Raw genomic sequence first — 23,090 nt, forward strand, 5'->3', positions numbered from 1 at the left:
ACGGAATTAAGTTAGATGTTTTTAGGCACAATCAATCAAAAACTTAGAAGAAAGGTCACAATGTAAGAACATGATTACTTTTCAAAAAAAAAATACAAAGAAAATCAAGATTCGTCGTGTTTTAAATTATTAATTACATGTAGAAATTTATTTTCATTTTTTCACCATGAATTATAGTCCAATTTTGCAATTTTATATATTAGTATTGGTATTACATCAAGATTTTTATAATATAAAATTTATTTTATCCTACAAATATTAATTTTTAATCATTAATATATTTTTTATAGACAGCCACAAAATTATTGCATTCGACAAATATTAATATTGAATTATTAATATAATTTTTATAGGGTCGTCGCAACGTGCGGCTTTTCAACTAGTTTTACTATAAATCACCTGGAACAAAACATCATTTTTAATCTAAAACTTCAAGAAATCACTGTGAATCTGCCACAAGCAAAAAAAACATCAATATGCGCTTTTAATTTACAATGTTCTTAAATTCAGATTACCTTGTCAAGTAATAAGACTCGGCTCTAAAACCGATCCAATAGCCAATACTGTTAGTCGTATCAGTAGGAGTTGTAAAACAAAGACAACAAAGAATCAAAACACCACGATAGCTAAAATTGATCAAGAGAACTCTTTGCAAATTCTTTAATTTTGTTGTTAAACAGGCAAGTCAGAATATCAATAAGCTTTTTATTTAGAGCTCACAGGAGATTTCTCCACTCACATAAAATATTATTCCTCATTCTTGCCTCCCCATTTAATCAAATAAAAGATGCAGAAACTCATATTTAATTTAAAAAACAAATTCAACAAAATACAAATACGGAGCAAGTCAGGTAGTATGAATGAATAATGCCTCAATTTGTTGAGTTCATTAAGGTCTTCACCTTTAACACATCTAATTGTATCATCATTCTTGCTCAAATCCACTAGATAAATTTCATATTCAACAAAAATTTTGAAAACATTAACCACTTTAATAAAATGTATCCCAGCAAATCAGAGTCACTCAGGAACTTTGTATTTGTACAAATCCCCATTAATTGATATTAAATCAACAGATAAATCTGAAGATTTAACAAAAAAAATAGAAATATGCATAATCAAACAGAATAGCTCGGTGATTTGGATGGGAGATGGGAAAGTCTCAAGAGGAAAACCCAGATGAAACTCCCGAAATTTACATACAAAACATATATAAACAGAGGGTTGATGTAGCGCGGCTATGACTCAAAACGCTTCCATTTGGTGCTGGAAGGCGATCTTAAGGGCCGCGCATTCGACAAAACAACTAAAATCAAAGCAATTTCGAATCAAATTGAGTAGTATATGAATTCTAGATAGATGAGGCAAGTTAGATAGATATGTTGAAGCGGCGATGATGTTTATATATGTAGTACTGGACAATGGGGTGGATTGATGCCCTAGTTTTCTAATAGAGGCCCATGTGCTTTAGATTTGGGCTTTATTTTACAAAAGCGTGAGTATGTGGCCCAATCCTTATAAGAGATCAACATTATTTTTCATTCCATGTTTTATATGTCTTGCATAATTCAAACGCAATATTAATGTTACTCTAAATCAAACTTACTAGATAAGAATACAGAACAATAGATAATTAATTCGATAATCAGAAATTTAAATATTTCAATAATATTTACAATTCAGTTTGGACCTTACTAGATAAGAATACAGAACAATATTTCATAGTTTGGACCTTCATCGTGAATTCGTGATCAGTGATCGTAACTAAAATTACAATTTATGATAATATATTTAGATTTTATCATGTTTATTATCATAAATACTAGAAATAAATATTAGAAGTCATAACCTTTTAGTTGGTTGTAGTGACATTCAAAAATAATATGTAAAATTCTATAAAAAATACTTTTACGGCTTGAACTCATATTTCGGGGGACTTATTTTATATTTATGATGACGTTAGTGATCATCTTGATACCGTTTTTTACTTCGGTGACCAACTTGATACACTAATCCCACTTCAGTCCCATTCAGTTTCACTTCCACTCCAACCATCCAACTCTCTGAGTCGCTCATTCTTATATATTTTTTATCACTCATTTTTTTCCCCATTACTTGAAACTCATTTTAAAACTCTTATAAATTATAATTTTATAACTTGTTTTTGAATTTTTTATTTCTAAATAAAAATTTAAATATTATATTTTTATTAAAAAAAGAAGAGCTATAAAATAATTTATGAGACGATAATTAAATTTTGAAATACATGCCAAGTCCTCTGTCCCAACAGAGGATAATATTCGCTGGGTCGTTGGACGAGGGAGTAACATGGGAAGGTCCTGCAACAACTTTGAACCAGTTTTTTCTAATCCCAATAGGCATTTAAAATCATCTCTGCATTCTACCCCGATGTAATGCAATTTGTAACATAAAACATTTGGAAAAGGTAGAGGCCTAAAGAAGCCGATCAATGATCAAAACAATAATTCAGAACGTCCAGAAGCTAAGCTAATATCTGATACAATGCTCAACATTCAGTTATCATTGGCTTTAACTCTCATAATAATTAGAAATACAAGAAAACAACACAGTGTCGTTTCATCTTTTCAAAATACAGAATATCATAGACCTGAAAACCCGCCATTTCACCACTGTTCCAACAATATTGTTGAGTCAAACATTAAATGCTGCATGCTAATGCAACTTCAAACTTTAACCACTGCACGCAGTATCTTCACCTCATGTATAGGTCTAATAAAAGAAAAGGAGTATTAATACGTGATTGCACAAAAAGATAGTTATACTGAACAATAACAGTTCATGAACCTATCTTACAGATTACTTCACTTGGAACAAATTTATGCTAAAGTGAAACCAAGCATATGTATACACGGTCTTTAATAATCAACATACCTGTCATTATTATTAGTTTGAACACTACCAAGTCTTTTAACAATTTCCATTCCTCGGCACACTCTTCCAAATATTGTGTGCTTTCCTGAATAAGATAAACAACAAACACACATCAAATAGAATGAGCATTTGCTAATAGTAACACTAAATAGTGAGCAATGAAAGATGTGAGAAAACAATTTAGCAAGTCCCTCGCCAAAACCGATCATATGTCAGATTCAAACTGCTTCTTACAATCTTACTAGTGTCCTGTTGATCTTCTACTAAGAGATAATAATATCAAATGTATTGACAGAAACCCTAAATGTGCTGCCTATCAAAATGCAGTAATTATTCAACAGATCATCTTGCATTATAACATTTTTGCTCCTGCAGTAAAAAGGTGTTTAGATATCAATACTGCTGGGTGTGATTGTACAGTAGGTATATGAGACCGATGGATTCTTTCAGAAGTATATGCCAAGAGTAAGTAGAGAAGGCTGTTGAGCATGGAGAATGAGCCATATATTTCTATGGAAAATTTTGATTGTTCACTCCTTTTATGGATGAAGAACGAGGGAAGAAACAAAAATTGAACTACTGGCCATTTTAGGAAAGATCCACTCTCCTCCCCCATCCAGTCTTCTAAATTCACTAAATCATTCACAAACATTCTACTATTGGAGTCCAAAAAGTCTTTATAAAAAAAAAAAAGGAAATAAAAATAATATATGTAGGGGAAAACATCAGCTAGGTGTCTTGAATAATTGCACGCAAGATCGTGCTTGAAGATATAATAACATTTGATGCTAAAAAACGAAGGTGGCATTTTTGTGGGGAGCGGACTACTATGTGATGTAAAAAAATCAAGTCTAAGTTTCACCAAGCAAAATTAGAATAGAGCTTCAAAAAAAATTAGAGGAAATTGGCGTGAAATTTGTTGGACTTGAAAGTGAAAGTGCAAACTACTTGTAATCTATAAAATGTCCCAACTTCAATGCACAAAAGTAGACCGATGCCAGAGGAATCAGGTTGGTCTAGCTTTAAATCTTTTCACAATCCCGACACCCAGTTGTCTAGGCATTGGCGCATCGCATGTTCTCTCTAATTTTTGTAAAGCGAAGAGGACAAACTTTAAAGATTGCTATTAGAAAACATAGGGGGGAGTTAGTTCTTTATAAACTACTACCTATAATAAGGACTAAGGTATAACATGTACCTAAAATTACTGCCACCATAAGTTTTGTTGATCCGCCAGGGCAGTTTATAGTTTCATGAACATAAAGCCCGGGCGGTAATATAAAGTCTGACTTATACGAAAAAGAAAAGGTCAGATGATGAAGAAAGTGTAGCAAATTTTATTCAGTGCTTAGGCTAAACTAATATACTGTGGTACAGAAAAAGCTCAGCGGGCTGAATAAGGTGTCCAGTAATTTGATATTGAGTTGAGATTTTTACCATCCAAGGACTGTGTTGGTGCCAAGGTAATAAAGAACTGGCTTCCATTGGTATTTGGACCAGCATTTGCCATGGAAAGAATACCAGCTCCTGTATGCTTTAACTTTGGGTGTATCTCGTCCTCAAATTTGCCACTGAAACATATAAGCCAAAACAGAGAAAAGTAAAGTCACTAAAACTTGGAAACCTGATTGGCTATAAGAACGAGTGAACGACACAAGTAATCAGTGACATAACTGCTGTGTCATGTTATCTAAAGAACCAGACAATATTAAAAACATTCTGTTCCTTAATGAATAGAAGATAAACATGAGATGATTTGTAATCACATGACAATATTACTTGACATGCAGCAGGGAGATATTTATAGGGTATACATGATCAAACCGAATACATTCTATTCTAAACAGAACACTAGAAGTCTAGAACAGTATAGAAATATGCATCTATGCTCAAAGAAACTATCTCAGGCATCACTCGCAGCCTGACTATACAGGCATCATTCCTGGCCACATTATGGAGCTCCAGAGTGGAGCAGGGGACATGATAAATTAGTGAGCTCCATTCGCTAGATCAAAACATCAATTATCACGGACACACTCATCTAAGCAGCTAATGAAATTGGGCACAGTGATCAATTACGCTCTTGGCAACTAATGAAATTCCAAATGAATTGTGTGAAAAAAAATTCTTACACTGGCAACTTCAATGAAAAGAACATACCCGTTGTTGTATATAGATTGTCCACCCCTTCCTGTGCCAGTAGGATCCCCACCTTGTACAATAAAGTCCTACTCAGAAAGCATAAACAGTATACGTTAATAAATATATTGAACGATGGATGGACACAATAACAATTATAAAGTCCTGTGTTTTGGAAACTTAAAAAGAATAAGGGGGAACCAAATAGATCCTCCCTGACCATAGACAACTTATTTCACATCAACTTCGCTACATTGTTAATGCCCACTGAGATCAAGTAAATGTGTATCGTTTCTAGAGTAGGTTGCAGATTCTTAAAGATATCTGATCCAATCCAGCTGTTTACACACCATACGACCATAAGGTTTTATGAGAATCGGCAACTTGATATGATATAAGAGTTGTGGGATCTTAAGTTTGAATCATCCTACCCCAATAATCTCAAATTGTAGATTTGAACACTAAAGTTGAGTACTGTCCGGCTCCTAATGACCCGTTTTACTTCAAAATAACTACCTCCCCTAAAACCTTATGTTGTGTTTGGTTGGAGTGAATGGAATGGATCAATGGAATGAGCAAACACAAGAGAAAATATAAGAGGTAGGACCGAGTTTTCAAAAAATATGAATAAGTGCAAAATTGTTATGATGAAATTTGAGAACAAATTGGATATAGGAGGGAATGAGACATTCCTTTTCAAAATGGAGATGTGAACTCTGGTATAGGAGGTAAGGAATGGAATGGGGGAAGGAATAAAATTTTGGAACCATTGTTCATAATATACTTCAAATTTCATTCCATTCCTTCCAAATTCATTCACCCCAACCAAACACACCACTAAGGTGTTAGAAGAAGGCATTAATTGTATCATATATTATTTAAAATTCCCCTCACACTCATTAAACTGTACAATCACACGACATACAACAATTTGAACAGCTGGGCCCTAATGTTGTGTTTGGCAATGTTACGGCCAATTGATTATAAATATTATTCCTTCCTCCATTCCGTTCCTTACACCCTTTCTTAGAGATCATACCCCAATTTGATAAGAAATGCTTCATTCCTTGCTCTACTCAATTTCTTCTCAAATCTCATCATAACAATTTTGCACTCAATTGATTTTTTTCAAGACTTGACCCAATTACTTCCATTTATTTTTAGTCATTCCATCTCATTCCATTCTATTCTCCCAGACCAAACGCAACATAGAATACTAAAACAAGGCCTTGATTGGATGGGTTTGGGGCGTGTTAAGATCTTAACGATAAAGGGCAATATATAGAGAGACTTTCTATTGACTGAGCAATGTTGAGAAATAGGTAATCCAATAACCCTTCTAATAACATCTTATAGTTTTCGTTCAACTTAGCAGAAGCATAGTGATCGAAAACGGTATGGCGTATGACGGTACTGTTATCAACAATTTTTTCGTCAAGGCTCATAGCATACATTGAATTGATTATAAACAGGAAAATAATAAAAAATAAACAAAAAAAGGTGGAGATATATAAAACCTTAACAATCCTGTGGAATATGACCCCGTCGTAGTAACCCTTGCGAGAAAGCTCGATGAAGTTCCTGCAAGTTTTTGGGGCGTGCTTGTAGTACATCTGACAAGTATTAAACCCAACACCCAGGTGTCAATTAGCGGGAAATCTCATATATATAAAACTAAGCACATATAATTATATGTAGCTGTGGGTACCTCAACAGTAAATGAACCCATGGAAGTTTCGAGGGTGACCTCCGGCGGGCCTTCTTCTACACTGGGCCACATCATCCTTCTTCTTTCTTCGTCTTTTCGCTGAGTTTTTACTTCCAAACTGCTCAACACCGCCAGGAAGACGAAGATTCGAGGGTTTTAATAAGTTTGTTTAATTTGTGAGTTTAAATTTTCATTTTCCGCAAAATTGGTTTTAATAAGTTTGTTTATTTTCGAGTTTCAAAAAAAAAAAAATTTGTTTATTTTGTGATTTTATATTTGATTTTATCTTTTTATAATATATATATATATATTGAATATTTTCTAATTAAATTTATTTTTTAAACTTGCTTTGTAAATATTAATTACTTGTGATGTTGTATTTTTCAGAAAGATATTGAAATGTGTAATATTTAACTTTTAATGTTTTTAATTTTTGATACCTACACAGATAATTTCGTATAGTGAAAATAATGAATAATGCAACATATTCAATTTTTGGATAATAATAGTGTGACAGTTCAAAATATAAATAAAATATGTGTTTAAATCATATACATATAAAAAACATAACCAGTAAAGTATGCTGGTGATTAATCTAAATAAGGATACGACATCCTTGAAACACGATAAAATAATTATGACAAGGTCGTAATTCGATAGCCTAAAAAGATGAAATTGGAGAATTTTCCTATAATAATTTACTTTTGGACATAAGCAATTCGAATTTTTTAGTTGACCACCGGTGTGATATAGTTATGAATTTTTTTAATTATGCAAGCACATGTAATACACATTAATTTTTTTATGCATATACACAACTTGCACAAATCATACATGGACAAAAAAAAGGTGTGACAAGGTCCTATCATTTCTAGGGTTAAAAATGGGGCGGGGACTTCATTTTCCAATCCCGCCCCATATAAATTTTTTCTGTCCCGTTCCCGCCCCATTTCCCGCGGGGATTTATTTTTAATCCCCATCCCCGCTCCATCGGAGATTTAATATAATTTGGCCCCGCCCCGTCCCGCCCCGCAGCTATAATATATATTACACTTTATACAATTATTTTATAATTTAGTAATCTTTTCTTCAGAATTTAATAAAAATATACGAGACATATATATTAAAAGCAAAAAACTAAAGATTATAGAAATCAAACAGTTATAAATTGTAAAACTATAGTTTTGTGTATTATAAATTAATAATATTAAATATAATAAATATATTATATTAAATATATGCGGGGCGGGGCGGAGAATCCTCACGGGGATTCAACAAATACCATACTTGCCCCATATTTTGGCGGGACAGAAAATCATTCACCATCACTACTCCATTCCCCATATAAGCGAGGCAGATCTGCCCTAATCGGGACGGGTTCCCCATTTTCCCCACCCCATTTTTAAGCCTAATCATTTCAGAGCATACAGGTCTTTGGTACCATGACAAGAGTGAAACAAATTTAAAATCGAATCAATATATACAGAAGAAAATTGAAACAATGCAATCACAATTTCAGAATTTGGATCTTGATTTAATCAAAGTTAATGTGGTTACTGTATTTAAAAAACTAGACAGTCTTTTTTTTTTTGAACTAAAAAACTAGACAGTCTTAGTCGATTTGAGTGCTTAAAATAAACTCTCTTAAAAATCAGATATATGATAAAAAAAAATTTAAACGAGAAATGTGATAATAATTTTAATATAAAAATCATTCTAGATTCGGCTCAAATTATTAATATGTTTGTTGAGTAAATTTGGAAGTTGATAAATAACGACAACTCCGTTGGTAAGTAGGTCACCCGAGACGCGATACTTTTGGGTTGGGGTGGATCTAATAAGAGGTATGGGGCACATGTCCCCTTAAAAAAATTTGACGATTTCTGATCACTCTAAATTTTACAATATTATACAAGCGTCTTTCTAAAAATCTAAAAATATATAAATATTTTTCAAAAAATTATTTGATATCCCTAAAAAAAAATATTCCTAGTTTGGCCCTGCTTCTGAGATCTGTTTTGTAGAGCAAGGAGTTGTATGAAGAAGGATCGGAAATGGCAGGCACACTGCACACACGTATATCTGGAAGGTGTCATGGCTACAGCTTTCTGAAAATGGGTATTTGCACACAACCATGTCTACTGACATCGATCAAAAGATTCAAAACAAATAACATAATCACATTGAGATCGAAATCATTATTATACGGGGTATTTTTCTGAAGAATTGTGGCCCACATTGTTAAAAAAACGGTATGTTGGGCCGATTGCTGTTACCGTGGCCCACAATGGGCATAAAGCAGCAGTCCCTCGCTCTCTCCGCCCCGTAAATGCACCTATAAATATCTGTTTTCACTCTACTGAGCTCAACCATTTTGGCAATTTCCTCCGCCAAAACATTGTGCCTAAAATCTGCCCCCTTTCGGTACTAGGGTTTGTGGAAATGAGTAATCCCACAAAATTGACGCCTCACTTGAACCATCAGAGCACCAACATGCTCAATCTCACTGTTCTCCAGCGTATGGATCCCTTCATTGAAGAGATTCTCATCACTGCTGCTCATGTCACTCTCTACGATTTCAACATCGAACTCAATCACTGGGTACTGGCTTCCTCCTTTTTCTCTTTCATTCTCATCTTACTTTTTGTTGTTGCTCTGAGAGAGAGAGAGAGAGAGAGAGAGATTGAAGTACAATTTAGGCGAAGTTATCTTGATCATTCTTATCTTATAATTGTTATGCTGATTACTGTTAATGAAGATGATTGTTGACATTAAGGTATGAATTTCTAATTATAAATTAAGATTAGCATTAAAAATTGATAACTTAAAACTTGAGGATATGTTGTGGTGATTTGGTAATACGGTAGGGTGGTAGGGTTTTGACTTTTTATTATGCAAGTCAAGGATGGGTGTTGTTTACATATGTAGCTATGTGTTTACAAGTCATTTTGACTATCTAGGGCTTGTTAGCTGTGCAGTATCTGTATGTCTTGCTTCTCTTATGGAAGGATTGGTAGTATGAAATTACTTTTACCCCCAAGGATGGAAATTAAGGTTAATATTAATTGCGTTACTACATGGAAAGCAAATTATGACATCAGAGGGAACTTAGTTATAATGATTACTATTACTTAAAAGTGTATTCTCGTCAAAAAAAAAGTGTATTCTTTCTGTAAAAGAATCAGCGGATCTGAGTGAGATGGATTTTGCAGAATGGATGAAACATCATTTTACCCCTTGTAATAGACTTTACGAATGTAGATTGAAATGTGGACAACCAATTTAGGACTTGTCTTCTTTCAATAAAAATTATTAACTATCCAGGAAAGCTACTACGTTTTCTCTTGTTGGATCTGAAAATATAATGTTTTGTAATCTTCAGTTCAATTATGCATAGACCTGCTTGTGTTTTGGTGTGAAGACATAATATCCCAATTATGGGTAGAGTCAGCCTAAATCTTTTCTTTGCAAAAGACATCAAGGCACCGAAGAACACAACGTGAAAATCAAGCAACAACTTTTACTGTCATCTCCATTTAACCTCATTAATTGAACACTAATAAACTAAATACATGTGTGCATATTACATCCACGTGGCACAATATAATCTACTAAAGGGTTTAGTGTTTATCTAGTGCACAACTTGGTGTTATTGAAGGAATTGCCGTGTTTGGTTTGATTTTAAGCTTCACCTAATTTCTGTTCTTTGTATTGGTTTCAGAATCGCAAGGATATTGAAGGTTCCCTCTTTGTTGTCAAGAGGTATATGAATACTTACTTATATGATGGTTATTTTTAAAAGGCCTTACAAGCTGAACCTAAAATGAAATCTGTGGACAAAAGAAAGTTACAATTACAACTCATGAAATAATTGTAGTATTAAATTTTAGCCTTTGAATGTCAGGCTTTTTTTGGTTATCAGTAATGTAACCAGTAAATTATTTTATTTGCAATGTGAGACTGTCACCTTAGATCAATTTATTAAATTTCCTACTACATTTTCTCTCCTTGAAGGAACACTCAACCGCGATTCCAGTTCATTGTTATGAACCGGCGAAGTACAGGTAACTTTTCTTTGTCATTTGTAATTATAATTTTTTTTTTTGTTTTAAAGACTATAAAGCCCGCAAAATTTTCAGCAGGAGAATCAAACACCTTTCAGAATTGTCCACATCAATGCATCAATTTTTTAATTTTATCTCCTAGATATTTTTGTATTGTCCGCAGAAAATCTTGTGGAGAATCTCCTAGGAGACTTTGAGTTTGAACTTCAAGTTCCATATTTGTTGTATCGCAATGCATCTCAGGAAGTGAATGGAATTTGGTTCTACAACCCAAAGGAATGCGAGGATGTTGCTAATCTCTTTACTAGGTACTCTGTCTTATTTGGTTCACAGATTAGTAGAACTTATTATATGCACACTTGCATAAGAGGGTGAAGCATTACTACATACATATATCTGGATATATATATGTATGTACAAGTATCTACAATTTTTTTAAATCTTTTACTTCCCCATATGTGCATGACTAATTGCCTGGGTATTTTTTAAGATAATAATCTATATACACATGACATTCTTAAAAATAAAAATATTCAATGAACACGCAATTCGCACTGAAGCACAATGCAACAGGAGCATAAGCGCAATGGGCTAATGGTAACTGGTAAGTGCACACTTCACAAAGCAAAACACACAATACATAAAAACTTAAAATACCCGCACTCATATATAGATGCTAAAACATTATAAAATTGGTAAAGAATAAAATTAAAAAACTAGTCTCTTTAAAGTTAATGTAATCAACAAGAGTCGAGATTCTTATAATAACAGAAGTGATGGGACAACTAATTTCACAAGAGACTAGAGCATGCTAGTTTTTTTTAACACAAATTTGTCCTCATCTCTATTATTAGGGTTTTATCTGGGCTGCCCAAACATATTCTGTCTCTTAAGAATTCTTGATCTGATTTTAATTGACTGACTAGATATTTTTTAATCTTTTAATTTTCAGAACTGCCAGTTTATGAGTGAAGCACACTTATGTGTCTCACCATGTTATGCGGATCACAGAATCAAGGATGTAATAATTGTTATTTGATAATTAATTGAGGAATAGCTTCCTTCTATATAGGATTATACTTTCTCCAAGTACTAGGACATCTATAAACAATTGTAACCATTATTTTTTTATTAAAGTTGAATATATTTATAGAAGAATGTTTTGACATTAATGTGTAGATTTCTTGTGCTTTTTGTTGATTCTATTCAGAGGCAGGCCATTATCCCTTGTTAAACCCCCTCCCTACCATTGTCCTGCATCATCACTGTGCGGATGCACTCGAAGCATGCTCTTAAGCGCAGTTGCATTACTCCAGTTTTTCCATGCACTTTAAACTCGTTCTGAGTTGCTTCACTCATAAGTGCACTTTTTTTAAGTATGTCTGTGAATATAATATAACACACACACACACATACTATATTCTATTCTAGCTATTTAACTCATTTTTATATCACAACAGAAGAATTATCATTATTTCTGAATCTGAGGAGCTTTAGTAATATTACAAGTAGAGAATATTTGGAAGTTGCGTTGTTGGTCCTAAATTTGTGTTCTAAACTTTGTGATGAATGCTGTATTATCAGATGCCCTTAATTATAATCCTGAATCACTGCTTTCTTTACCAGTGTAAAGCACGATAATAACGAACTAAATATACTCTACCAATGATTATAAAGATTGCAGGTTACACTTATGTTTGTTGCAACGCCTAGTCAAGAAACTGCTCAAAGTAATTACTAGTCTGTACCAGGAGTTCTTTTCAGCCAATGTGATCATTATCTTCTGCTTATACGCTCCCGTGACCCCCCATTGCCCACCATGCACACCCACACGTACACCCTTAATCGTTGAATCAACCTATATAGATATATTAGTACAGTAGATCAATATTCGTATGGGCTTCCTGTTACAAATGCAATAAGGTGCAAAATATTCTCTGCATATGCGTGCGATAATTCTAATCTATATACTTCTTTTCTTATTTTCAGGATACTTAATGCATATGCTAAGGTTTCTCCCAAGCCTAAAATATCTTCAAACAAGAGGTAATGACAGTTTTGTCAAAGTTATTAGCCTCAATTGCTAATGAGTCCGACCTTGAAAATTGTTAGTGGTTATGGATACTTGAAATCACGAAAGCACTGTGGGATAAGACATAACAACAAACAGCCTATGCCTGGCCTCCAAAAAGACAAGATCTTCCTGTTAAAAATAGAGAATGTCCATAACAAGATTGCTTTGTGTTATAAGACAAAGTGAGGTTAAGGTTACGGAGATAACAATAATTTCCCTAAAAATTATTGTTTAACAAGCTCTTTCTACACCCCTCAACATTGGTTGTCATACATGTCAGTACTGAAAATGCCGACTTTATTGAGATGGTAGTTACTAGTGTACATAGCCTCTGTCAGAATTGACACATAATCAACCAGGTATCCAGGCGGCTTTATGAACATTTTTTCCTTGTTGCTACTTAAACCTATAGATGAAAAACAGTTTAAATATGCTAACCAAATATTAGTAAGTTTAAGTTACCGGTCTACTAATGAAGTTATATTCTGTAAACTATCTGGCACTATTAAGATGTGGGGAACAGTATATATCTGCTGCCTGAAAATACCAGTAAATTTTAAATTTGTAGAGTTAACTTGATAATCTTGCTTGAACTCAAATTTTGTCATATCAAACTCTAAAACTCTCTAAAACTTATTTTGTAAGATCCACATTTCTTTCATGTAGTAAGTATATTTTATCTTGGCTATATTGTATTGATTTATAATTCTGATAAAATTCAAAATTATGATCTAATGTTTTTAGTGAGTTCGGGGAACTGGAAGCAGCACCTACCGCTGCAGTTATTGAAGCTTCTCTGGAGCAATCTTTTCCAGCAGCATCTGTATATGTACCTGAGGATTCTTCCTTTTTAAACTTGTTCAATGTATGTTTCTGTATGAACATAGTTTCAACTGATCACTAGTCACTTGTCAGTAACAATTTGTCTGTGACTCGTGTTAGCAACTGCTTGTTAATCATCTTAGGTTCTATAACTACGACTGTTTCTTCTAAATATGGAAGGAAATCTTTAGTATATACCTGGCTTCTGAGAGCAGCTCTTTTACTTTGTTTAATCAATAAATCTTTCAGCTAAACATCTTAGTTCTCAATTTGCCTAAAATGTCTTTGGAACACAAGAGAAGGAAAAGAGTGACAAGAAAAGGAAAGATTTCCATGCTGTATAACATTCTAAAGCATTTTTTCTTCTGTGTATGCAGGCAGCCACAAGTATTGGACAGAGTTCTACAAATGTCGCTAACTCTGGACAGCTGGGCCCCATCCCTGTGTCATCTCGTGTTCCCATTGCTGTCCCTGCTCCTGCACCATCCCTTCAGATCCCAACCCATCCTAAGTCTGTTCTGGCCTCATCTCAAGTTCTAGTAGATATGAATACTGACCCAGTAAACAGCAACAATCAGGTCACCAGCCTTCTCACGCCCTCTTCCTTCTTTATACCATCCTCTTCGTCTGGGCAGTCAACTCAGCTTGTAGCTATATCTATGCCAACTGCTATTCACCCTCACCCAAATGTACAACGCTCTCATGGCGTTCCAATGCTTCAACCTTTTCCACCACCCTCATCACCAGTCTCTTTTACTCCTGTCACATACCCCCCACCAAATCATGGATCATTAAGTAGAGATCAAGTCCGCGATGCGCTTATGGCACTTGTTCAGGTATGTCCAGTTTATCTTTTCTTGCCCCTCCTGGTATGAGTGCTACTGAAACTAGTAATTTTTTTTCAAAGAAAAACTCTAATGTTAGTAACTTTTACCCTATGCAGTGTCGGAAAACCTAAAAAAAAATTCAACTTTTTTCTTTATAATATGCAACTGCTTCTTTGTAATTATCCCAAGAAAATAGTTATGAATAGGATCTTGTTTGTCTTGATCTGCCCAACTTGTACAAGTTGATTTCACTTTCTCATAATCCAGTTGCATCAAGTATTATCAACTAAGAATTTGAGTTCCCAAACTAATGTCTGAAAGTAAATAACGTCAATGGACACAAACATTAGCAACTCCAATGCAATGCTATACTTGGTTCTATTGCTATATTATAGCATCAAAAGTAAAAAAACTCAACTCCAAAGGGGTGCTATATTTGGATGCATCCATGCATAGATGCATCCTTGGTTCTATATTTGAAACCAAGGATGGATCCATCCATGTTGCCACATCATCAATAAATAGAAATTGGAAACTAGTTAATGAGTTGATGAGTTAGGTAAAAGTTAAAGAGTTGGTTCTATATAGAAGTTAGGTAAAAATTAATGAGTTGGTTAAATTTGAAACAAGTTATAGAACTTAGCATTGGAGTGCAAGTTTTATTTTAGCACCAAAAAACACTTTTTGGTGCTATATTATAGCAATAGCAATAGATATATAGCATCTAGCATTGGACTTGCTCTCACCTCAATCTGTAACCATCTATGTTTCTATAAAAGACAAAACAGTGTCAAAACCAGATAAAAATTTGTACTTCTGGAAAAAAAGCTCATCATTTACGCACTTCAGAGTCCTACGGGTACGCGTTTTCTAGTTATCTTCTTTAACCATAATCAAGAGCTGGATATGCTGCACCTGGGTCAGTATGTTTTTTATTCCAAGTTATTTTAGTCTTTGATAATTTGTTGATAAAACTCCTGAAGTTGATTCAAAAACATAAAATTAATATATTGTTATATGTACTTGTTTTTTTTGTTTTTTTAAATAACTCTTTCTATGTGGAAAGAAGCTGTCATATACAGTCTCGGCTGTAGAATTCTTTTCTAAATTTTCTTGACATAATTACCTCTTTTAATTTCCGCAGGAAAATCAGTTTATCGAAATGTTCTACCAGGCGTTGCTAAAAGTGCGTCAATCATAGACTATTTAAGAACAATGGGGGAGCATTCGCCTGCGTATGGACCAGGAAATGCTTGAACGGTCATATTGTGTATAGATGGTCAGCTTTGCAATTTTAATGGAGAAATTGCACTGTTGTCTGCTGGCAATCAACTTGGATGGGTATATAGAATAGGCATAGCACATGTTTTTACTGAAAGTATACATACTTTCTGGTGTTTGTTTGTTTGTTTTTGTTTTTTGTTTTTTTTTTTTAAGATTTAAACCTAGTTCTGCTTCAGAATATATATTTGCATCTTGGATTTGGATTTGATGTTTGTGTTTTAGTTTTAGCAGTATCTTACCTTAGATGAATATATTTATATTCTGGTCTCGGTCAGATTTAAAATCCTAGCTCATAACCATGCAATGCAGCGATATTTTTATTTTTTGTTTGTTTGTACTTTAATGGTTTTTTTTTTGAAAGAATGTACTTTAATGTTTTTCATTTTTCATTTAAACTATTGTATTTATCGTATATATGTAATTTATATTATTAAATGATAGATTGACTGATCATTTGTATTTTTATATTGGAATGCATATTTATTTATTCTTCTATTTTAACTTTAGTAACTTATATTATATGTAATGTTGTATTGTTTAAATTTCGTTCGATTTAAGTAGTTTATAACTTATAAGTTAAAAATGTATATTTTTCACTAAATTATACTCCCTCCGTCCAATAATATACATATGAAATGGGCACGGAGATTAAGAAAAGTGTATAAAGTAGTATGAAATAATGAGAAAGAGAAAAAAAGTGGGTATAGTAGTGGGACCCATTAAGGACTCATTAACTAATTTGGGAAAATTTTGAAATGTATAGAATTAAGTGAGACATACAAGAAAGAAAAATGTATAGAATTAAATGAGAGGGAATACTATATATGTACTTTCTAATATATGTATTTTTATGAGTGCACGCCAAAGCCAAACACATAATTTATATGTGGTGTTCATTTTTGTGTGGATTTAATGTTCTATCACAATGTCAGGAATATTTATTAAAGTGATTATTATTAGTTGTCAAAATATCTCAATTAATTATCTGATTTTTTTATATATATACATTATTTTATTAAATTTTGGATAAAAGATTAATAAAATCAAAAATTCATTTTGTAATAGACCAATCTAGAATAACAAATTAATGCTAAGAGCAAGTCCGACAATGCCCTATTTAAATGTTCTAAGTTCAAATTTAAGGTATTTGGATGAAATATGTATTCCATTTCATCAAATTGTCTTTCTTAGAAAATCCATCCATGTATCATGTATGGATTCAAGGAGCCACAAAGGCACGCGGTTCTCCCTGATAAGGTGAATTCCTCTCACTTTGGCCTGATTTTGAAGTCTCTTGACAAAAGATGAGCCTAGAGAACTTCATTCCAAGTGTCTGGAACTCCGGGTAAGCACCAATGGCTGCAGTCCTGTGGTGCATTACCCGGAGTGCCTGCCTCCCGATGCTTAGAAGGGTGACCATCTTTCCTAAACTCTGTTAGATTATAGGCGATGTTTAAGAAATACACGTTTTTATTTCTGCTTTCTACTTGCTTGATTACACGGGAAACATACAGATTGTTTGATGTATCTCAGCTTCCATGTTTGTGTAGTTTGTTTCTGGTGAGGTATTCCTATCACAGTGACCTCCATCTTTCCATCTTCCGTCCCTGCACAGTGAAAAAAAAAAATATATTTTCAAACAATACCATCAAATCTCTAAAGTTTGTGCCACTGATTTACTGCATGCCAAATTATCAGAGGCGACTCATTCACTATGCATTCAAGACGACATTGCAGACACGATATAATTAATCTAGGCATGTCAGAGTATGGTGTTGTTCCTAGTGGAGGCAAGCGTCTATCCATATTTAGTGAGTCCATGGTACGAGTTTAGCTCAACTTACTGGGGATCAATGGTGAACGAAGTCCGAAACTGAAGAAAAATGCTAGGAGTGGTAGTTTACGACTTTTATATGCTTTAGCTGGAGTTTCTTATGTTGTATATAAGGCAGTGGAACTGTGATATGACTAGTATTTTATTGGGAATTTATCAAATATACTACTTTTTAGGATATTATTTGCAAAAATACCATCTTCCTAAATTAATTGCATATTTACTAAACTAAGTTTCTAAATTGCAAAAATACTACCCCCTCCCCTACAACTATATGCAACCTCATATGCAACTGAATGCCTGATTTTAAGTTCCACTTTTCAAATGTCATTTTCGACCTCATCCTTGGAATCTATATATATATATATATATATATATATATATATTCTGAAAATCTGATCGAAAATGATATTTGGAGACTGGAAATTGAAATCAGGTATTTAGTTGCATTCAGTTGCATTTGGTTGCATTTAGTTGATTCTATTTTGATCTAATGACCCCGCCAGGGGCACCCATACATCAGTTGTAATTTACAGTTTTCAGTTGCATTTAGTTGCTTATTAGATTGCATATTCAGTTGAATATTGCTCCTGCGGGGCCTGCAACCCAAATCCACCGCAATATCACCCCACCCTAAAAAAATTCAGTTGCTTATGAGGTTGCATTCAGTTGATTCTATTTTGATCTAATGGCCCCGCTAGGGGCACTCATACATCAATTGTAACTTACAGTTTTCAGTTGCATATGAGATTGCATTCAACCATATGCAACTGAATGCAACCAACTGAATGCCTGATTTCAAGTTCCAGTTCTCAAATGTCATTTTCGACCTCATCCTTGGAATCCATATATATATGGATTCCAAGGATGAGGTCGAAAATGACATTTGAGAACTGGAACTTGAAATCAGGAGTTGCAGTTGCATACGAGGTTGCATTCAGTTGCAGAAGGGAGGGGCAGTATTTTTGCAATTTAGAAATTTAGTGTAGTAAAACTGCAAATAGCTATTCTTGAGAAAAGTAAATTTGCAAAAATTTACTTTTTCCTATGTATTTATGAAAAAACCCCAATTTTATTTTATTCTAAATTTGACTTATATTTCTAATATCACACTCATTTAAATGCAAATTTAAAGTTTCAAAAAAAAATGCAAATTTAATTTTTCGCCCAATTTATATCAATGTGACTTTTTAATGTGATGTTAATCATAATGTTATTTATTTTTCTCATATTCTAAATAAAATATAACATTATTCAAATTTAAATAAAATATCATTAAAATCGTGATTTTTGTTACTTATTTTCACTTCATAAAATTAAGAAACTTATGAGATCTAACATTTATCATTTTCACTTCATATAATTTTTGAGATCTCTAATATTTTTTCTATTATAATTTATGAGAATAGTTTCCAGAACATCTAGTATTTTTCGTGTAACAATTTATTATGGCACTTGATTTATTGAAATATTTCTGCAAATGGTTTATTATATATATTCAGAATATTCAAATGATTATAGCTGCAATTATATAGAATTCATATTAATTAATTGTATATAAAAATATTAGTGATATGCAATCTTAAATCCTAAAATTAACTTAGGTAATTAAATAAGAAGACTTTCAATTAATAAAAATATTTATCAAAAAGAAACTAACTTAAGAGGAAAAGAAAAGAATTATCCAATACTTCAACACCGCAATAATACAATAATAATAAATAATAGCTCAAACTAGAAGATAGCTTTTTATGTAAAAGCTAGATGATAAAAAAATTAATAAAATAGTAATATATAACTTTAAGAGTTTGCAACTGTCTCTTTCTAATATTTGGAAAAATATAAAGGGCGGCCAAATGTAAATAATAGTAATAATAATAATAATAATAAATCTTGGACTTTTGAGTATTGCGGTTACATTTGATTGCTGTTTTATTATTTTTTTCCTTTAAATTTTATTTAGATTTATATCGCTTATAAATAAGTATTTACGCTTTTCACAATGAGTTAGAGGTAACAATTATATAAATCCAAGCTATTTTCTTTCCTTCCTATTTTTAATCATATTAACTATTGAGTCACGAATATTTATATTAAAAAATGCATATTACTCCTTCCGTTCCTCTCATTTCTTTACAATTTTTATTGACCGCTCGACACGTATTTTAAGGCGTTTATATAATATAGTTTCATAATTTATTTTCGAATTTTTTTTATGTATAAAAATTAAAATATCAAAATTTTATTCAAAAAAAATAATAGAAAATAAGTTATAGAATAATTTTTTACAGGGGTATTAAAATGATACCAAACTCTCGTTCCAGTAAACCACCTGGGGACGGAGTAATTTTTTGCAACAAAATACAAAAATATTCACCCTATAAAATAAAGATTCTTTAAGCGATTTCTTTGCTGTGTTTTTTTAGAAAAGTTATAAAGGCCCTGTACAGTAGTAACAAAACCTCACACACTTTAGTCAGAGTGTTTTAGTACCAGGTACAGACAGCATCAGCAACCGATAGTATACTCGCAGTTACAGTATTACCTGCGGCGTGACTGAGACACTGAGTTGCTTCTTCATCTAATCTTACGTATTGTTTTCTCGCTTGTCATTTGTTTATGGTTTTCTTACCATGAGGTTATATGTTTTCTAAAATGCCCTCCAGGTGTTTGTAGATGTGTCCGAAAGATATATCAAAATTATTTATATTTGTTTGATCTAATCCATGTATGCACGCATGTAATTATAAAAATTGAAAATATACTTCTGATTCAAATGAATACCTTGTTACTTTGAAGAAGCTACTTGTGTAACTTGCTAGAGGTATCATTCGTTTTCCGAGTGTAATTTTCTGTTATTGTTGTTATTTATGTATTTTATAAACTATTCAGATGTTTGGTTGCTAAGATATCGAAATGAAGTTGAAGGTGGTGTGGAGGAAAGTTTCTGATTACGTTCGATATGATTTGAAGGAAATTGCATTTCCATCGTCTTTACCTGACCCGCCTCATTTTAAGAAGCGCAGAAAATTAACTTGGAAAGAGCGTTACTTAGTGAGTATTCTTCTTTTTTATCTGCCAATATTTGTCTATGCCATTGGGAATGTTCAAATTAAAGTTGCATTGGTGTATATTTCCAACCCCTAAGCCAATTTGTCTTATTGTACTGCATAGAGTTAAGAATAAGTTTATTGTGTCACTTACACTATAATCAATTTTCTAAATGCCTTTCTTAGATATGTCGATAGCATGATATGTCTCCATTTCATAGGTCATTTTAACTAGCTTTTATGACTCCTATCTATGTTACTAATAGGAACTTTTTTTGCCAAGTTCCTTGCAAGCATTAATATTTCTATCATCACTCTTTACTCTTCAGGTTTTGAAAGAAGCATCTAGGTTGTATTGTGCAAGCTGGGTAAGGGATATCGGTCCTGATCTTCGCCCAAATGATTACAAGGCGAATGAGTGGAGTGAAGATAAGCCCAATGGGGTAGGCAATATAAACAAACAGAAAGAGCCCTCAACTTTAGAAGATCTTGGTAAGAACCTCCGTTAATGTGCTGTTTAGTCACCATTATAAATTTGAATATACTTAATCACTAAATAAAGTAGTACAGTATAGGACCATAAAATAATGCAATGACATCTACAGGTATCGTTTCAAGATTAGAAATTTGGCATGTAATCCAACAAAATTCTGAAATAAAGTAAGAAAACAATTGGTCCTGTTTGAATGTTCAATGTTTCTAGAGCATAGGGTTTTACTTTGCGCACCCAGAAGAACCTACTGCCATTCTTTGTTTAAACTATGGCAAGAATTTTCACGACAAAGAAGTGAAGAAAGCAAAGGGGTTGGTCAACTCTGATCGCTTATAAACGTGCGCAGGCCACATAGATTGCAAAAAAATTATAATCGACAATTCAATAGTTGTATGATCTTCATATTCACGTCATAAATTTAAAGAAATCAACGTATAGATGCACATAGCTACAATTATAGGGGGTTTTAATTTTGAGTGGTAATTTAGTCCTTGATTTAAGTATTAGTAGTATACCGTAATTGCTCATCTCAACTAGAAAAAGATAATCGCTAATATCTTCATTATGTTTAGTTTCCTTTTGTCTTTACCTAGATAATACAGATTTTGCAGTACCCGGAAAATTATCTTTGTTGAACGAAATTTATGCTGTAAATCATTACTACTTTCACAATCATGATGTAGGTGATTTTACTTCAGATCCCTTTCTAAACTACCTTCCCATGTTTTGTCAGAAGACTCAGAACATGATCATATTCTGTTTCTGAATTTGATAATTATTTCAGCTGAGCTCTTATAGGTTACACTATATGTTGCTTTAAATTTTTTAGCGGTGGCTGCAAGAGGTGGCATGGAGGCTCTTAGGCCAGCTTTGCAGCGTGTTTACATGACAAGAGCTTCAGCTTATAGAGATGGTCTCAAGAGCTTTATACAAGGGTATCAAGAAGGTATCAAAGAAGTCATGGAGAAGAAAGAAGAATATGATTCTCAGCAGAAAGAAGACAGCGAAAAGAAAGGAGACATCAAGAAGGCGTCCTGAAGGACCTTAGCGCTCAATAAAACATATCAGTTTGTGAGTTTTTCTGCATATCAACTGTTGCAACTGAATGTGTATTTTCAGTGTGATAGTATAGAAGATCTAGAATGAATTTGCTGTTATATAAGAAAGTTATGGTGACTATAATAATGGAAAATTTCAGCATCTCCCTTTTCGATTCTACCACTTGCCATTTCATACAAGTCATGCTTGTATCTTTCGGGTTGTTGTATCTACATTTTATTAAATTTCCTTTCATTTTTGTTGAATGCATTTTCTGTGAAATAGAATTACAGAATTACGCACAAACTCATTCGTCATATAGATTGAAAATCTATTGTGGTAGCTTCAAAATTTGTGAGTCGATAAATACTGATTGCAATACAAATATTTGAAAATCTTCTGCCAGTTGTAACTAGTGGCTGAATGTGTGCATCTGCGATTAGATATAAAAGATAGTTGATGAGGCCAAAAGAACCTTTTTCCTAGGAGTTTAGGACATAAATATTTATATCTTGATGCTTATGGGAGGGTGAATTTGTTTGATTTTTTTCCTGAAAGCTCTTAGCCTTTAGTTACTCTAGTGAGTAATAGCTTTTCACTTCATATTCGGAATGGAGTTGTTCCCGTGTGTCGTCTTATATCATTATGTGGGTGATAAAGACTATTATGTAAAGTAATGTCAAACTGTCTAGTATTCTGACAAGCTAATACATTAATATGTTTTGTGGGTGTCGTATGCTCCATTTGTGGTGGTATACTGACCATTTTTATATTTTTAATTCAACATGTATATCTTTGTAATTAATCATATCCTGATGTGACCAAACAGATGAACTCTGATGAG

At 33.0% G+C, this 23,090-nt stretch overlaps 3 protein-coding genes and 1 non-coding gene across 5 annotated transcripts; 2 read left to right on the forward strand and 2 right to left on the reverse strand.

The window, feature by feature from the left end:
- Positions 1–837: 837 nt before the first annotated feature.
- Positions 838–940, reverse strand: LOC135147450 (small nucleolar RNA Z266). The gene has a single exon (XR_010285024.1). It is a non-coding gene; the product is annotated as a small nucleolar RNA Z266 (small nucleolar RNA).
- A 1,531-nt stretch (positions 941–2,471) lies between these two features.
- LOC108227932 (peptidyl-prolyl cis-trans isomerase CYP18-2) lies at positions 2,472–6,921 on the reverse strand. Its single transcript, XM_017403332.2, has 6 exons — positions 6,761–6,921; positions 6,570–6,665; positions 5,074–5,141; positions 4,351–4,484; positions 2,914–2,998; positions 2,472–2,751 (listed from the first exon to the last, which is right to left on the reverse strand). Exons 1-6 carry the CDS (start codon positions 6,833–6,835, stop codon positions 2,706–2,708), a joined length of 504 nt encoding a protein of 167 aa, XP_017258821.1. The 5' UTR covers positions 6,836–6,921; the 3' UTR covers positions 2,472–2,705.
- A 2,040-nt stretch (positions 6,922–8,961) lies between these two features.
- Positions 8,962–16,039, forward strand: LOC108227931 (mRNA-decapping enzyme-like protein). Its single transcript, XM_017403331.2, has 8 exons — positions 8,962–9,361; positions 10,482–10,522; positions 10,775–10,824; positions 10,988–11,132; positions 12,814–12,870; positions 13,643–13,763; positions 14,098–14,556; positions 15,692–16,039. Exons 1-8 carry the CDS (start codon positions 9,203–9,205, stop codon positions 15,746–15,748), a joined length of 1,089 nt encoding a protein of 362 aa, XP_017258820.1. The 5' UTR covers positions 8,962–9,202; the 3' UTR covers positions 15,749–16,039.
- Positions 16,040–20,058: 4,019 nt separating this feature from the next.
- LOC108225566 (uncharacterized) lies at positions 20,059–22,424 on the forward strand. Of its 2 annotated transcripts, none has more exons than XM_017400459.2 (4): positions 20,059–20,161; positions 20,558–20,719; positions 21,045–21,207; positions 22,038–22,424. In XM_017400459.2, exons 2-4 carry the CDS (start codon positions 20,582–20,584, stop codon positions 22,244–22,246), a joined length of 510 nt encoding a protein of 169 aa, XP_017255948.1. In that variant the 5' UTR covers positions 20,059–20,161; positions 20,558–20,581; the 3' UTR covers positions 22,247–22,424. The 2 variants fall into 2 exon arrangements, with proteins under 2 accessions (XP_017255948.1, XP_017255947.1); XM_017400458.2 differs by having other exon boundaries at positions 20,075–20,256.
- The last annotated feature ends 666 nt before the right edge of the window (positions 22,425–23,090 follow it).

The sequence above is a fragment of the Daucus carota genome, chromosome 6 (genome assembly GCF_001625215.2).
Source record: "Daucus carota subsp. sativus chromosome 6, DH1 v3.0, whole genome shotgun sequence".
Lineage (NCBI taxonomy): Eukaryota > Viridiplantae > Streptophyta > Magnoliopsida > Apiales > Apiaceae > Daucus > Daucus carota.

Excerpts from the sequence above, each read along its gene's own strand:
- LOC108225566 (XM_017400459.2), top strand. The coding sequence starts at position 20,582 with ATGAAGTTGAAGGTGGTGTGGAGGAAAGTTTCTGATTACGTTCGATAT. Across the intron at positions 20,720-21,044 it reads CTTGGAAAGAGCGTTACTTA|GTTTTGAAAGAAGCATCTAG; the intron begins GTGAGTATTCTT and ends TTTACTCTTCAG. Across the intron at positions 21,208-22,037 it reads CTCAACTTTAGAAGATCTTG|CGGTGGCTGCAAGAGGTGGC; the intron begins GTAAGAACCTCC and ends TAAATTTTTTAG.
- LOC108227931 (XM_017403331.2), top strand. The coding sequence starts at position 9,203 with ATGAGTAATCCCACAAAATTGACGCCTCACTTGAACCATCAGAGCACC. Across the intron at positions 10,825-10,987 it reads TATGAACCGGCGAAGTACAG|AAAATCTTGTGGAGAATCTC; the intron begins GTAACTTTTCTT and ends TATTGTCCGCAG. Across the intron at positions 14,557-15,691 it reads CGCTTATGGCACTTGTTCAG|GAAAATCAGTTTATCGAAAT; the intron begins GTATGTCCAGTT and ends TAATTTCCGCAG.
- LOC108227932 (XM_017403332.2), bottom strand. The coding sequence starts at position 6,835 with ATGATGTGGCCCAGTGTAGAAGAAGGCCCGCCGGAGGTCACCCTCGAA. Across the intron at positions 4,485-5,073 it reads CAATCTATATACAACAACGG|TGGCAAATTTGAGGACGAGA; the intron begins GTATGTTCTTTT and ends TATATGTTTCAG. Across the intron at positions 2,752-2,913 it reads CAAACTAATAATAATGACAG|ACCTATACATGAGGTGAAGA; the intron begins GTATGTTGATTA and ends TTCTTTTATTAG.